General features: G+C 38.2%; 2 protein-coding genes across 5 annotated transcripts in view; one reads left to right on the forward strand and one right to left on the reverse strand.

Annotated features, from left to right (window-relative positions):
- The window catches only part of NLN (neurolysin), a 181,968-nt gene extending 168,768 nt beyond the window's left edge, over positions 1–13,200 (reverse strand). Inside the window, exon 1 of one of the 3 annotated variants that reach the window (XM_037026144.2) lies at positions 12,798–12,934. Coding sequence is in view for 1 of the 3 variants with exons in the window: in XM_037026145.2 (XP_036882040.2) it covers positions 12,798–12,838 (41 nt within the window). In the remaining 2 variants the exon portion in view is untranslated. Of the gene's footprint in view, positions 1–12,797 lie in introns of all 3 variants that reach the window. The other 2 variants (XM_073235642.1, XM_037026145.2) reach the window with 2 other exon arrangements.
- Positions 13,024–17,788, forward strand: part of SGTB (small glutamine rich tetratricopeptide repeat co-chaperone beta) — a 69,956-nt gene continuing 65,191 nt past the window's right edge. The window contains exons 1-2 of one of the 2 annotated variants that reach the window (XM_073235680.1): positions 13,024–13,201; positions 14,352–14,473. In XM_073235680.1, coding sequence (XP_073091781.1) covers positions 14,374–14,473 — 100 coding nt within the window. In that variant the 5' untranslated portion in view covers positions 13,024–13,201; positions 14,352–14,373. Of the gene's footprint in view, positions 13,202–14,350; positions 14,474–17,788 lie in introns of those variants that run through there. The other variant, XM_073235682.1, reaches the window with a different exon arrangement.

Raw genomic sequence — 17,788 nt, forward strand, 5'->3', positions numbered from 1 at the left:
TTGTCATCCTAAGAGTCTGCTGAAAATTTTATCAGTAAGTCATCTATATCCTTCCCCAGTCACTGATAAAGCATTTGTGACTTTCAATATCCATCAAAGTCAGTTCTTAATTATCCAGATTCTTAGGACTACTTTTTTTCTACCTTGAATGGAAAGGAGGAAATTATAAGTTACTATGTACCTACTTGGTATCAAGCACTGTGCTAGATGTTTTTCCATACATTAGTTCCTGCAATCCTTACAAAAATTATAAAAGGAGGTTAATGTTATCTCTATTTTAGTGATCTCTATTGAGATCACACAAACATATGAAACCAGGTCTGCCTCCGAAGCCATGTAGTTTGCACAATCCCTTTCTTCTTCCTCCCTTCCAACCTTTCTCCCTCCCTCCCTATTTTTTTTTTTTTTTTGGTGAAAATCTCCATTTATGAGATTTTTTTCCATCTTTTAAGATATAATTCACATATAATACTATGTAAGTTTAAAGTGCAGCATCTTATCTTTTTTTGAGTCATTTAATCAGTTTTCAATGTGTTTGCCTTGGACATTCAACTTACTCAATTTAGCTATTTCTGTATTCTGGTAAATAGTCTGGGTGGGGAGAGAACTGTCCTCCTACGATCTTCTCATGTCCAAATCCTACCACTCTTCAAGGACCTTGTCAGTTCCTTTTATCCTGAAAGTAATTTCTCCCTCCCAAATTCCCATATTAATTTCTCTATTACTCTCTGTGTGGTACTTATCACCTTCTACCTTGTGTTCTCATTATTTATGTATGTGCCTTGTCACCCTTACTGAGTTGTATTGCCTTGGTCATTTAAGAAAGGTCAGAATAGCCCTATAAATTAAAGTATCAGTGATAAACAATCTTATGAAGGTTTCACATGAACAATATTGTGGTTTCAACATTCACCCACATTATCAAGTCCTCACCCTTCCCATTGCAATCACTGTCTATCAGCATAGTAAGACGCTATAGAGTCATTGCTTGTCTTCTCTGTGTATGTAAGTACTTTGAGGTTATTATTCATTGCATTTACTCAAGTTCCCCTATACAACGCATCCACAGATAAATTTTTCTCACAAACAATACTGGGAAAAACTTTGTTCCTGATAATTCTTAACAATGTATTTTCCCTTTGCTCTTATTGCTTGAAAGCTCACAGTAAAATTCTGGACCCAATTAAAACAACTAGGCTGACCCTAATGTTTCTTTTAATTTTTTATCTAATATTTTCCCTCCTATTTCATTAACCTTAGTGTGTAGTTTTTAGACAAGCAATCAGAAATTAATTTTGATAAAGATGGGCATATAAAAAAAATTTGAACAAATAAATAACAGTCTAGTACCTTGTAAACAGGATCTAAGTTTGCCTTATACATCTCTCCTTGTGGTATTTGGCAGCCCCCTGCATACAGTAACTATGCTCAGTTAATATTTGTGGCATGAGTGAATGAAGATTTGGAAGTTATATATAGGTTTTGATCACACATTCTACTACTGTTTCTGTAGCTTTACAATTTTTTAATATCATTAAAAAAATTGTTAATGAACTGTTATACCCCTTACTGAGTAGGCTTTGGTCCTTTTTGTCATTCCAAGAAAGTTTTTTATGCTTTTACTTCCCTTCCACTATTTGTGTGCCATTATGGGACTGCAGTACTTACAGCCAGGGTCTTGATCTATAGAGCAGGCATGAGACATGTTCCAGGATGTGAATCCACCATCAGGGCTTCTTTGGGTTTTCCTGGGCACTTTTTCCATGAGGGAGGGTGATGTGCATTTCATTACCTTCTTGGTCTGACCAACAAGTACTTCTAATTTTCTCAGGATTATGCTCTGCTCAGTGTCAGGTGTTTCCCCACTCCCAGGTAACTCCCATGTCATACAACTCCAGAGAGTCTGGCTACCTTGTGCTGGGATGGCCCCACGCCCACTCATGAGAAGTTTGTCTTTTGTTTTTTCTCGGCTTGCTTACTTCTGACTTGGTACTTAAGAGACTGACATCTCCTTCAATTTCTTCCATATCTAGTTTGACATATTTAGAATGAAATCTGCTCCCAGAGGACTCATTAGTTTGACTATTACTCTACAGATGCACCAACTGGGTCTATAAGGCACCAAGTCACTGAATGCTCCCAGTGAAGACAAGAGAATATGACAAAGATCATGTCTTTTAATATATGGCTTCTCTTTTGCCTAATACCCACATTATTCTACTCTGTAATTTTTCTTACACAAGTAGGTCTATATTAATACTTAAGACACAGCAAGTCCCCTGACAACTATTTTTTTCTTTTTTGCATAAAGAATTTCTCAGTGAAATATTATATTTGGATTTGAAATATTTGCTTTCTAGTGAAAGTCATATCTGTCATAGTCCACAACAAAATACCTGGGACTATACTGCTTAGACATTAGCAGCAAATTTTCAGTTATTATCACTGATGATATCTTTCATCCACCAAAAAATATATTTATTAAGCATCTGCTTTGTGACCAACACCATGCTAAGTGCTGGATATACAGAAATGAACACCAAAAAAATAGACTTGATCTCAGAAAACTTATCAACTAGTAGGAAGACAAACACTATTAATAATCATGTGTGTGGTATGGAAGTATTTACAGTATTCAAAGGGATCAAATTTAGTAGGAGTCAGGCATATTCACCCTGAGGAAGCGCAAGCCAAGCTGGGATGGACAGACCTAATGCAATCGAACTATTTTAGAGATGTGTTTGATTACTCTCTGACTCCCTGGAGAATGAGGGCATGAACCCATGTGGGCAGGGATAGTTCCTGTCTTATCCGCAGCTGTAGTCTCTGAGTTTAGCTCAGTGGCTGACATAGATAAAATATACTGTACATATGTTTTTTTAATGGAACTCAAGTGAATCACTATGTTGTAAACCTGAAACCAATGTATTGTACATAAAAAAAAATGAAATGTATCTAGAATATATAAACAGTATATAATTCTATGTGAAAACATAACCCAATAGGAAAATGAACAAAAGATACAAGTAGGCATAACAAACAAATGGCAAATAAATATGAAAACATGCTCAAACTCATTAGAACATGGCAATACATAGAAAAACCAAGAGATACCATTTTACAACCATTTGACTGGCAGAAGGTCTGACAATACCAGAGCTGGTAAGGATGGCGGATTGAAGGCTACCCATGAACACTATACAGGGAGAGAGAGTAAATCAGTACTACCACTTGGGAAAAGAACAGGGCATTGATAGAGTTGAGGATGTATACCTCCTACAATACAGGAATTTTCCTGGTAGGTCTATACCCTTGCATATACTTATCAGGAGAAAGTACAAGAATATTTATAGCAATATTGTTTATAACAGCAAGTAATTGAGAACAACCCAAATACTCACTGACAATTAAATGGATAAAAAATTTTGGGGTGGTCAAATGATGAAAAATCTTACAACAGTAAAAATGAACCACAGCTATGTGAAACCATGTGAAACTAAACCATACGTAGTTTCACCATGTGAAACTAAACCATATGCTGTTTAATGTAACACACATTTGGAGTGATGTCATAAAGAAAAGCAAGAGAACAATAAATGTAAATTCAGGACAGTGGTTATCTCTGGGATAAGGAAAAGGGATATGTTTGGAGAGAGCACAGAGAGACTTCAAAGGTACTAGAAATACCCTTTTCTATAGATAAATACCACTCTTCATTCCTTTAATTATATGTATTATATATAGAACACATTTTTATTCTTGAAATGTAATTTATTACATACATAAAATAAAGATAGTAAAATATAAAAAAAGACTAAATGTAGAGTGAACATTTTTTCAAACTTTAGACATCTTTTTTAAAAATTAAAGTATCATTGGTATACACTCTAATGTTGGGTTTCAAATATATAACACAGTGGTTCAACAACTACCCATATTTATATATAACACTCTTTGGATATAATATTTCATAATGACTTTAAAGATAGAAGACAAGTATTCCAGGTTGTGAAAAGGGAGGGTGGAAGAATGCTCCAAATGAGGGATTAGCATGTATTAATTTAAGGCCAGGAGATGAGGATATGAACTCTCTGGCTGAAACACTAAGTTCACTGAGTTAGGGGAGAAGGTGGGTGAGCTAAGAAGTGGTCAGACTGTATAGGGATTTATAAACCATTCGGAAGAGTTCTGATTTTGTCTCAAGGTTAAAAGCAAACCAAAGAATTTTAAACTGTAGTGTGATATGCCACATTTGCATTTCATAGAGATCTCTGTTTTCATAAGGAAAGTTAGCAGAAAGCAAAAATTAAGGCTGAGGACTCAGTACAAGAATTTGGATTATATAAATTTAGTGGTGGTATGCAAATAGAGAAAAGACAAAGAATTTGAAGACCTGGTAGTTGATGGAAGAGGCAGAGAGAGAGAAAAAGACCAGGAAGAACTTCCAGGTTTTTAACTTAGGTAAATGGCGTTATTCAATGAGGCAGAGAACAATGACAAAAACGAAGATTTGTAAGGGAATCCTGTAAATTTAACTTCAGATAAGGTGATGATGAGGTTTAACGATAACATAACAGGTGCTTAATAAATATTTTTAAGATGAAGAAATGACTGAATGAGACCTCCAAAAGCAACTGTCCAACTGGTAGTTGGAAATAATTTATTTCTCTTTTAAATAAGTTGTCTTTCTCTGTGGTATACCCTGGTAAAAAAGAATTCCTGTAAGAACTGAAATCTGAAAGTTGTATGTAGCTATAAACCTTAGTCTTAGAAGGATAAGATCTAACAATGTAGTCCTTAAAGTATGGGCGTTATACATTGTAGAAAGTAGGCTTCACCTGAAAGCCCTGATTATTTCAGTCACTATAACCCTGCCTAAGATGTGAGAGAGAAAAACAATTTTTCTATTGGTCTTGACCACAAATGGGCTTATTTATCTAAGATAACACTGAAATTTTCAGCAAGAAGTGTGACTGGGAAGTAAGAGGATATCCTTTTGAATGCCAACCAAGAGGTACAGATAATCTTAGATAAGGTGGAATGGGACAGGGTCTTTGAAAGTAAACCACAGTATATCAGAAACCCGTGTTCTGTAAACTGGACTTTCTATTATACTTCCTGTAATTTCTGTTGGTTTCTTTTTTGTTTCACTTAATGATCAGAAAGCCTTTTCAGAAAATATCTGTCTTCATGATAGATAAAGGTTTTATGTGTGAAAAATGAAACATAAAAGTACTAGAAGAAAATGTGATTTTAAAAAATTATCTTATGGTGCAGAAGGGCTTTCTAAACATGAGAATAAAGAAGTCATAAAGAAAAAGGCTGGTATACCTGATTACATAAAAAATTTAAACTTTTGTGTGGTAAAAAAAGCAAAATGCAGTAATAATCCACAGAAAAATTCAAAGACAAAGACAAAAAAAAATTTCAACATCTATGAAGGGCTCTTACAAATTAATAAGCTCAATTTGAAAACCCCAAAACACAACTAGGCAATTCACAAATGCAAAAGTAACAGTTAATGTTAATTGCTTTCATATGCCAACATGGTAGACTGATTGCTAAAACAGTTTCCATTCTCTACCCCTCAACGTATCTATGCCTTCTTATAATTTGAGTTTGCAGCTTCTCCCATCAAGAGAAAAGAGTCTATTTCTCAATTTATTGAATCTGTGGATGTGGCCTTGTGACTTGCTCTGATCAGTAGAATGTGGCAGAGTTGATGGTGTTCCAGTTCTAAGCCTAGGCTTCAGGAAGATTTTCTACACTTCACTGTCATGGAATCCTGCCACGAGGTTGAGAACAAGCCAGAGTTGGCCCCCTGGAGGATGAGAGAAAATGTGAAAGAGCCAGGAGCTCCCAGCTTTAGCTACTCTAGATCCCAAGCATGCAAGAGAGCGTTCAGTCAAGATCAGCAGAACTGCCTACACAAGCCAAGGTTGACTGTGCAGAATGAGCCCAGACAAGAGCAGAAAAACTGTCCAACAAACATGTAGATTTGTCAGCAAAAATAAGCATTTATTATTGCACACCACTGAGATTTAGTTTGTTACACAGCATTACTATGGCAATAGTAATGGTCATAGCCAGGCAATGTTCAAAGTGCTCTATGCTATTTCTCTCAATCTTAAAAAGATGATGTAACAGAAAATACATATTGGTTTCTGCCCCTGGTTCCTGACACTGGGCTCCTAAACCCTTGTAATTTCCTGAGTGATAGGAGTGACTTCTGTTTTAATGAGTGACTCTAGGTGGGCTCCTGGAGGGCTGGCTGCTGAAAGACCAAGTCATAATTGGAAGCTTGAAGTTTTCAGTCCTGCCTTGCCCCATTCTCTTGAGGAGGAAGGGCTGAAAATGGAATTAATAATCAATCATGCCGACCTGATGAAGCCTCCATAAAAATCCCAATAAGTATGAGGTTCAGAGAGCTTCCAGTCAGTGAACACATCCACACTTTGGGAGGGCCATGCATCCCAACTCAACTGGGACAGAAGCTTGGGACTCTCCCAGACCTGCCCTATGTATCTCTTCACCTAGCTGTTTATATTATCTTCATACTATCCTTTAATAAACTGGTAGATGTGTTTCTCTGAGTTCTTTGAGTCACACTAGCAAATTAATCAAACCCAAGGAGTTGGTCCTGGGAACCTGATTTACCATCAATCAGTCAGCACAGGTGACAAAATGCACTTGGAATTGGCATCTGAAGAGAGGTGGGTGCAGTCTTGCAGGACTGAGCCCTTCAACTTGTGGGATCTGATACTCTCTCCAGGTAAACACTGTCAGAATTGAGTTAAATTGTAGGATATCCAGATGGTGTTGCAGAGCACTGCTTGTTGCGGCAAAACCTCCATGAATCTGGTGACTGTAGTGTCAGAAGTGAAGTGTTCTGTGTGAGTAGTAATGGAGACACACAGTAGAAGGAAAACTAGGTTTTTTAATACAGGTAAGTACAATTTCTGTTTTGTCTGATCTCCTACTCACTGGTCTGATGTGTACACATTCATTCTAGTCACAATGGCCTCTTCGCTTTCCCAAACACACAAGGCACGTGTCACCTTCTCACTGGGTCCTTTCCTGTCAACTCTATCTGTAATTTCATTCCCACCAATGCTGAGTATCCCCCTTTTCTGCCTTAATTGCTCTTTAGCAATTTTCCATCTAATACACTCTGACTTTCTGTAGTTGTCTCTCCCACTAGAATGTAAGCTCCGTAAATACAGGAATTTTTGGCTGCTTTGTTCATTGCTGGGTTCCTACACCTAGAACACTGTTTGACACATAAATATTTGGTGAGTGAAGAAATTAGCCATTCAATGCCCAATTTACTGATGAGGGAAGACATAGAGAAGTTAAGTAACTGTTTGAGATCACAGCTGTCAGTGGCAGACCCAGCACTCATGTTTAAGTAAGTGGACTCCAGGTTACCAGAGCCTATTTCAGTCGAGTCTAGCCTATTATGCTACATGTCTTATTAATTCAGAGTTTAGCATATACATATGTACCCAATGAACATTATTATTTGGTTCTTCATATTTTAATCTAGGTGATTCTCCCCATGGAGAAGCTTTTTTTTAACCAAAGAGGTGATAATACTGAAGTCTGAGAAAGTGTCAGGATGTTTCTGTCCTAAACCAGGGGTAAATAATGATTTAAGTAATACATCTTTACAACTTTTTAAAATCCATTCTTACAAATAATCTCAGTCTATCCTTTGATACTTGCAACTTAAAACCTTTTCTTTTTTATTTTTCCCCAGCACCACTGTCCTAAAATTTTGATGTTTATATCTACTGGATTTGTGGGTATAATTTCAATTTTATTTAATTATAGTCAGATACATAAACATTGTTAAATTTATGAACTGTAATTTAATTTGTCTGACTTTTTAAGACTTCCTATATGAATAAATTCCCAGATAAAACAACTTTTTTGGTCTGTGGATCACAAGTCTTGAATTTTTGTTAAGGAATTATAGTTACCAAATAAATCCTCAACAAATGTAAATAAATGCAAATTACAATACGAGAAGTTTCCACTTATCAAATTGGTAAGCATAAAAAATATTAAAATGCTCAGTGCTGGTAAAGGTGTAAGAAACTAGCATTTTATACTCTGCTGGTAAGAATATAATTTGGTACAAACTCTGTGGAGGAAAATATGATAAGTAAAAAAGACCTGAAAGATGTGCATGCCATTGGGTGTACAAATTCCATTGCTAAGAATTTATACTAAGGAAATAATTACGGATTTGGAAAAAAGACTTAATACGAAGACTACTTATCTAAACTCTGTTAACTCATTATCATGAAGCTGGAAATAGTTGGCATGTCCAAATGTAGGGATTAAAATATGATACATCCCCAAATGGTCTACATTGTGGATGTTCATATTATGGAAGAATGTTTATTTTACATAAAAATTGTAATAAGTGTGGCATAATCTCTTATTTGTTATAAAATATGTCTATGCAGAAAAGATTTTGGAAGCTGTTAACAACTGATTCTTTTGGATGGGTGGATTGCATGTATTTTTTGCTTGTCAATATTTTCTAAGTTTTCTATAATGAATATGCATTACTGTCACAATTTTTAAAACCAAGCTTCTTTTTTAATTGAAAGAGTAAACTAGGGCTAACATAATATGGATTAAATACTGTTGAGTCATCTTTCTCATTTGTTTTTTTGACCATGACATCCATCCCTCACTGTGATAATATATGTTAGATATTGCTTGGCTCACATGCGCAATATGGCTGAGGTAGAAAGGGAAATTCTCTTGGTTTAATTGTTATAGGAACAAGAGTTCAAAGATTTTTTAAATTGATGTATCGTTGATATACAATCGTGTATTGGTTTCAAATGTACAACACAATGGTTCAACAGTTACCTGTATTATTAAATCCTCATCCCCTCTAGTGCAGTTACTATCAACACAGAAAGATGTTACTGAATCATTGACTATATTCTCCAAGCTGTACAAGCGTCTCCATGACCAACTTAGACTGTGATTGTTAATTATTGTGCCCCTTTATTCCCCTCATCTGAAAGAAATCTTATTTAGTTTAGTCCTTTTCATTTTACAAAGTAGGGAACTCAAGAGAGATCCAGGAGATTGCTTGATTTACTTAAGGTCACACTGCTTTCCAACAGCAAATATATTCCAGTCTCCAGATTACTGGTCCACTTATCTCCAAGAAATTAGTTTAATACCCATATCAATGATCCTAGAAGCTAAGCTGGCTTTGGGAAGAGGTATAGCAGCTCTGCTAATTGGAAAACCAAGAAAAATCATAAGTCAGTTAAGCAAAAACCTGGTTACTCTTACAACAGTAAAATGAACATCCAGGTGTCAGAAGAACAGGAAAAATATATCAAGAAAACATAAAAGGCCTTCTATGTTATCTAGTATTGGCTCCTTTTGGAGGATTCAGATTTTGAAACAGATTCTATGATTAAGTTATTCACAAGTACTCTAGGTTAATGACTACTACCACTGTTGATTAACTTCAATATATTTATGGCAGATTGCCCATTTTAACAAGCTAATAATTGCATGGCTTTTTATAGATTTATCTTCCATGCATAAACAAAGAATTTGAATAACTTATCAGTGGTTCTAAAATAATGGTCTTCAACCCTTGGGGTTGGTGGTGTGGGAAGGGTTGAGACCATTCAAGGAGTCTGTGAGGTTAAAAGTATTACATAATAATGCTCCCACGTTATTAACTTTTTTCACTTGATTGACATTCATGCTGATGGTGTAAAGAAATAGTAGATAAAATTGTTGGCACCTTAGAACACATCAAGTTAGTGGCACCAAACTGTTCTAGTAGTCATTATATTTTTCACTGCAACTCCTTCATACTAAAAACAATGTCAATTTCACTTTAGAATGTCCTTGATGAAATAGTAAAAATTATTAATTTTTATTAAATCTCAATTTATACAAATTTGGCAAAGTATGCATAAAGCACTTCTGCTGTGTACCTGGCTGTGCAGAGGATTTGGTTGTCCAATCAAAAGCACTTGTGCAATGGATTAAATTGTAAGCTGAAATAGCTGCTTTTTGCATGGAACATCATTTGTACTTGAAAAAATGACAGACAGACAAACTATGGTTATTCAGACCTAAGTGGCAGAAGTTCTCTCAAAAACTGTAACAAAGTGAGCCTGTCACCTCAAAGAAAACAACTAATAGTATTTGTTGCCATGATAAAACTTCAGCTTTCAAATGAAAATTAGAATTTTGAAAAATTGTATTTGCTACCATGAGCTTGTCATCTTCCTAATATCTGAAGACTTTTATAATGAGATGGATGATGATATTATGGGATATCACTGCTTGATACTGTATAATGAAATGATCAACAATAGAAATATCTGTATAAAACAGTGAACCACTATTTTCCAAATGACCATGTTTGATACTACAAAATCATGCACGAATAAAAAAGATCCATTCAAAGTGTAAGATAGACTCATAGATTTTAGTGTAACCGAGTAAGAAAAGTACATTGATATTTTATGTTCCACATTGTGACTAGCTTTTACACAACTACTGCTTGTCAAACATTGTTGAGATATCAAAGAATACCCATGATTGTCTAAAATAGAGATGTTAAGTAGTCCACTTTTCCCAGCTACTGAGAGGTGGGATTTTCTTCATCTCCCTAAACCAAAACAAAACAGTGTAACAGACTAAATGCAGAAGTAACTGTAAGAATCTGGCTATTTTCTATTACATCACATGTTTTGTTTGCAAAAGCATAAAGCAATGCCACTCCTGGGATGGTTCTTATACAAAAACAAAAACAGAGACAGAAAACAAGTGTTGAAGATGTGGAGAGACTGAAACTCCTGTGCATTGCCTATGGGAATGTACAATGGTATAGCTGCTGTGGAAAACAGAATGGTAGTTCCACAAAAATTAAACAACTATCTGTGATCCAGTAATTCCACTTCTAAGTATATATCACAAAGAACTGAAAGTAGAGACTCAAACAGGTATGTATATCAATGATCATAGCAGCATTATTTAATATAACCAAAGATGAAAACAATCCAAATGTTCATGGAGAGATGAACAAAATGTGGTATACCTATATAATGGAGTATTATTCAGCCTTAAAAAGGAAGGAAATTCTGACATGTTACAATATGGACAATCCTTAAAAACATTATGCTAAGTGAAATAAGTCACTCACGAAAGAACAAACATTGTAAGATTCCATTTGTATGAGGTATGTAAATAGCCAAATTCATATACACAGAAAGAATAGTGGTTCCCAGGGACTTAGAGAGGGGATAATGAAGAGTTTTGCTACATGGGTATAGAGTTTCAGTTTGGGATGATGAAAAAGTTTTGGATATGGTAATAACTGTGCAACAATGTGAATGTATTTAATGCCACTGAATTACGTACTCTAAAATAATTAGAATGGTAAGTTTTGTTATAAATATTTTACCACAATAAAAAAAGAAGCTGAGAAAAAGGAGAAAAACACAATGCCACTCTTCTCACCCATTTTTGGGAGAATTTTGGAAAATACTTGTCATTAAATATATCTATGTGTGCAATGAGTTTATTACTGTTTTTTAAATAAACTAATACTTTAAAAATCTACCAGTTTTCATTTCTAATATGGTAAATATAGAAAGCTTTTACCCACATAAACAGCTTTATTAATTTCTGAGAGGTAAAGGGGTTATGAGACTAAACAGTTTGAGAACTGCTGTCTTACACGTAATTTATTCTCTCTTCTCACACCTGTGTTAAGGGAAGAGTCTCATTTGTTGGTGTAGCTTCATTTGACAGCTATAGTGCTTGCAGATTGCAGACTAAAAGGAGAGCCTGAAAGATGCTCAAAATCATCACATAAACTCTTCATAAGCACTACTGTCCCCAGGATGCACTGGAAGGATTGAGTGACGACAAAGCGCACACTGATGAGTGGCAATGTAAAATAAAAAGCTGTTGGCGCACACTGATGAGTGGCAATGTAAAATAAAAAGCTGTTGGAAAGCTTAAATGCTGGTATGTTCCAAAGTAGTTTTAAGTATCTAGCAAGAAACATACATTTCCTATTTTCATTTGGATTTACAGTTCAAGGCTGGATTTGGGAATGAGGATGGTAGATGCATCGTTTCAGAAAACCACTCCATCCAGCGCACACGTGCAAAGAATTTAATTCTCTCTCCACCTTCTACTGGTCTGTGGCAGAGGGGTGTGGTTAGAAAGCGAGGAAGCGATCCAGAACAGGCTGCCCCAAACTGTCCAAGCAGTAATTTCCTCCATTTTGGGCCAAGTCGATCTGCCCCGGCGACAGGCCATATGTTTTATGGGGAGGAGGTAAACAAAAAGGAAATTAGAAAGCATGGACGGGGAGAAACAAGCAGCCAAACCATAGCGGTTTCACCGTGATGTAAACGATTTGTACGCTACTGCGGTGCGTGAGGGGAATCACTGTTCCCGAGTCTACAGCCGCCGGCACTTTAATGACAGGTCTGCACTTCCCGATGGGGACAAAGTCAAACGATTTTCTTCTCAGGCCCATTGTTCTGCATTCACTGTGGGCCGAGCCTGCGACGTGTGTCGCCGACCGCTGCCGAGGCAGTCCCAGACAAAGGGGAAAGGGTGCCCTCCCGGGAAGCGGGGAGGGAACGGTGGCCCCGGGCCCGCGCTGGGGGTCCCTAAGCGCGGACCGCGCGGGCCCGGGGGAAGGCGCGGTCGGAGCAGCCCCAACGGCGAGGACCGCCGCCCTGCCCGCGGCCAAGGGGAACCCGCGCGCGGAGTACCTGCAGAGGCCTCGCACAGCCGAGAGGCACCGGGCGATCATGGGAGCGCCGAGAGGCGGCCGCGGCGACGGGCGTCTTCCTCCGGCGTGGGGGTGGGGCCGGCGGGAGGCGGGAGGCAGCCCCGCGGAGAGGCCGGCGCGCGCGCTCCCACGTGCGGGCGCCAAGGCCGGTGCCCAGTCCGCCCCGCCCCGCCCCTGGCACCGCCCCCTGGGCGGTTCCGGTGCGACCCGGTCGCGGGAAGTGGAGCGCCCGGCCGGGCGAGGTGAGGGGCGAAGGCTTTGCGGCCGGCCAAGTTTCGGCGGCTGCCGGCTGTGCAGCGATCGGGAGCCGGGCTCCAGCCCTGAGGACCGGGAACGCCCCGATCGGCGCGGGCCCGCTGCCGCCGTCTCGCGTCCTCTTGCCTGGTAAGGGGCTTCAGTCTGGGAAGGGTGCGTCTCCCCTGTCCACACCCGGCGTGCACCGCGCCCCGCAGCAAGCCCGGCCGGGGCTAAGGCGAGGCCCGGGTACCGAAGGAGGGAGAGGGAACTCGGTGTGCTCTGAAGAGAGAAACGGGGAGAATCCTGGAGGAGGTTGGACATGTCCGTTTCCTCTCCGCACCCCCATTTCATCCTTTCTTTTTTTCACCTTCTGCCCTGGGGCCTTATTTAGTACCTGCAACCCGTTGGCCTAGAGGCTGCACCCACCTTTAAAATAAGCACACAAATAATAAACATCATCCTAGTGGCGAGTACCACACCCTGGCTTTGAATCAGGGAACCTGGGGGTCAGATGAATGATGCGATTTAGTGGAAATAAGCCGTTAATGCTGGCCGGCCCTGCGCCGTTTTGGATGCGATAGTATTCCGTGTGAATGAACGTGACCCGGAGCTTCCAGCTTGTCCGCGAGAGCGCAGCTACTGCGGAGAGCACTGGTCGGTTTATAGTATTCATCGGCTTAGGCAAAGATTTCCTGACATGTCTGTTCATTAAATAGAAATGCCATTTTTATTAAGAACGACATTCAATTCAATTAATGATTTCATTAATATTTTCATTAATATATATCCTCTTCAAATCACTGTCTCCGCCTTCAAAAGTAGGTAGAGTGTAGATTATGCATACATTTAAAAAATCTCGTGAAATAGAGGAAGATGCCTAGTGTGGATCAGCTTCTGAGTCAGCAGTACGAAATCTCCCTCAATTTAGTACTGAGGCTTTTGGGGGATTCCTACATCTGTATTTATACCCTTATCCTTATCTGTGTCTATACCACAAATACTCAAGATAGGGTGAGATATTCAGTGAGGGACTAATCTTATGTTAAACATCTTTTGAGAAAAAAAATTACTTCTGCACGTTTTCACATAATCTGATACTACTTGGAATGAATATATGATACCATAACAATACTTTGTGCTCGTCTCACTCCTTAAAAAGAAAAAAGAGCGAAGATAATACAGATTTTGGTTTCTGCTGTTTACTTTTAATTTATAAGTAATTTATACCCCATGTTATAACCTTCCTGATTTACTTTCTAAAATAACTTAGTGCCACGTTTTCATTTTTCTTATCAAGGAAACGTGTTTAAGCTTTTAAAATGTCATCTATCAAGCACCTAGTTTATGCAGTTATTCGTTTCTTACGGGAACAAAGTCAAATGGATGCTTATTCTTCGGATGAACAAGAAAGTTTGGAAGGTAGGCACCTGTTCTTTATGTTCAACACAAATGAACATAAATAAAAGACTAAAATAGCTATAAGCCTGACATTATGATCTGTTATAACAAAATCAGTATATTTTGTTGAGTTTTCAAGAAGAGACCTAACTATAAGGTTACTCGTGTTTCCATTCTCTGAGGCTGGTTTTGCTTGTTTTAATTAACAACATTAGAGGAGTATTGTTCATTTACTGAACAACTATTATGTGTTAGAATTATACTATTCATAGTGTAGGGAATTTTCTCTTCACAGTGATAATACATTATTAGTATTATCTCCACTTTCACAGATATGTAAATGAAACCAGATAGATTAGGTAACATAACACAGCTAATACATGCAAAGTTGAGATCTAAATTCTGGGTCTTAACTCTGAAGCACTTGTCTCTTCCTAACAGGAAAGCATCCAATTTAGAATCAGTATATGAAAATACCTTAGTCACATAAAAGCTCTGTGTAAAAGTCTAGTTGTTATATCACTATTAAGCTCTGACACTTCTTATTTGAGGATTTGAAATGAAAGGATTTCACCCTTGTTTTATGTGAGTTTTAAATATTAGATTTAGTAATCTGTAAAGTCAAGCAGAACTTGGATTGGTAGCATCATGCGTTTGCTTGACACCATCCTTTCTGCTTAATGTTTATGCATTATAAAATTTAAATTCAGTTTATCCATAACAAGATAGAATTCTGCAGATGGCTAGAGGACGTTCAGTGAACCTAGTTTCCTTGTGGCCTAAAGACTTAATTATTGCAATGATACAGTGCATTTGGGAGACTTTAATAAATTACAGTATAACTTGCATTTCCCATCTTGAAGCCTTTTCTCCTGTAGAGGGGACACAACTGTTAGTTTCAACAAGCACTCCCCTTGTGAATATGCTTTTAGGAGGTGGGGATGAAAATTGGGCATTTGCTCTAAATCTGCTTGCTCTCTAGTGAGATGATGTATTCCCAGGTGGCAGTGAGAGGAGCAGGTGACACACAGTTGAAGAACATTGCAATCAGTCCATTTAATTCTAAGGTCTTTTTATCCTTGATGGTTAGACCATGTGAAGATAAGATGATGGGTGACTAAAGAAAATGTTGGTTAAGGTTGTGCTATAGCAAACAGATAAATGCCATCATTTAGTAATAGATGTTTCTTTTCTAATCAAAGGCAGCATAATACTTTCAAAGGGCCAGAAAGAACTGAGAGTTTTTTTTTAAAAAACCAAGATGTTATGTCCTATTTTTAGGGTCATATTCAGCGAAAAATATGTGCCTTCAGCTGTTTGTTATATATGGCAGTCAAAAGTGGTGCCAATTGTTTTTGACCAACCCCTATTTTTGACTCTGTGAATCTAATTTAATTGAATATGAACATCATGTGGAGATATCTGCCCACCTTCTAGACACTTAAAAAAGCCCTAGGAAAGGAGTCTAACTTCTAGTACCAGCTTTACCATTATGGTGAAGCTGGTTATTTATAAGTTCTGAACCTTGTCATCAGATTATATTACCCATCCCTCCTAAATGTCGTCTACTAACATCTGCTTCATGTTTGGACTGTTGTGGCTCCTGCTCACTGTCACTCTCTCTAGCACCACTCTTGTCTTAATTCTTGGCAATTGCGATATACTAATAGATTCTTCTAGTTTTCTTGACATTCAGTACCCTGACCTCTCTTCTAGTGATCTCAATTTTTCACCTTCTTGGGTATACCCTAGAGCAGTGGTTCTCAACTTGGGGTGATTTTGAAATGTTTAGAGATATTTTTGATTGTCATTAGTTGGGGGCTGATATTACTGGCATCCAGTGGGTAGAGACCGTACTATAGTGCACAGGATGGTGGTCAACAGTGAAGAACTGTCTAGTCCAAAATGTCAATAGTGCTGAGGTTGAAGAACTCTTTCCTAGGCCTATGTTACTCATACTGCATTCTTTCCATAATCTCTACCATCAACATTTCACTTCCTATGCCTGTCTTCCCACCTCATTCCCTCAAGAATCCCTACTCCAACAATTCTTTGACCCTATCAGTACTGCCAGTTTGTTGATCTCGCACCTTTTCCCACCCCTTCTTCTTACCCAGCTTAAATTTCTGGTTGCTCGTTATAATCACATCCTGTATACCACTCCTTTTCTTACAAACCCTAACTTTGTTTAATTCCAATTTTCCACCTACTCTGTGCCCATATCTGTGTGACTGTGTATAGAAGCAGCAAAACATACAACTTTGTTGACTGGTCTCACTTTAAATTCATGACCACAGCCTCAAGCAGACTTACTGCTTCCAGCAATCACATCATCTGTTCCAAGTTCTTTCATACTTAATGCTCCCCTAGACAACCACTTTAACACTTTCTTGTGTCTTCTCAAACCCCCAAACCTCCTCCTCTGTGCTCACGTTTGGCTGATGACCATGCTTCCTACACCACCAGAAAAACTGAAATAGTAAGAAAACAACCTCCACAGATTCCCCCTGCCCCATCCACCCATCCACCAGCATCTGCACCCATATACTCTGCCTGCCTGCCTGCCTGTTACCACATGCTGTGGACTAAATATTTGTGTCCTCACCAAATCAATATTTTGAAATCTAGTGCCCAGTGCAATGGTATTAGGAAGTGAGGCCCTCATGATTGGAATTAGTGTCCTTACAAGAGACCCCTGCTCCTTCTACCATGTGAGGACACAACCAGAAGTTGCCATCTGTGAATCAGAAAGCAGGTCTTCACCAGGCATCAAACATGCTGGCACCTTGATCTTGGACTTCCCAGATTCTAAAACTATGAGAAATAATTTCTGTTGTTTATAAGCCACCTAGTTATGGTGTATTCTGTTATAACAGCCCAAACAGATTAAGACACCATAGATAAACTATTCATTGTCCTTTCTAAATGGAACCCTTCTCCTGACATACTAGATCCTATCCTGTCTTACCTACTCCAAGATATCACTCTAGTTATTCTACCCTCCTTGTCATCAGCAAATTTTCCATCTCTACTAGATCATTTCCAACAGATTATAATCTTTTCATTATTTCTCCCTTCTTAAAAGGCAAAGACAACAATTAATTACTCCTTCCAAACTACCAGCTGCCCTTCCTCAAACTTCTTCTGCCTTTATTTCTTTCCATTTTTTTGCCTTTTGCTGGAAAACTCTTTGAAAGAGTTGCCCATAGTTGCTTTCTCTAATTCCTCTCCTTCTATTCTTTCTTAGAGTCACTCCAGTTAGGCCTCTGCCTCCATTTCTCTACCCATACTATCTCATCAAAGTCATTGGTGATTTCTGTGTGATTTAGGTCAGTA

The sequence above is a fragment of the Manis javanica genome, chromosome 1 (assembly GCF_040802235.1).
Source record: "Manis javanica isolate MJ-LG chromosome 1, MJ_LKY, whole genome shotgun sequence".
NCBI classification, from domain to species: domain Eukaryota; kingdom Metazoa; phylum Chordata; class Mammalia; order Pholidota; family Manidae; genus Manis; species Manis javanica.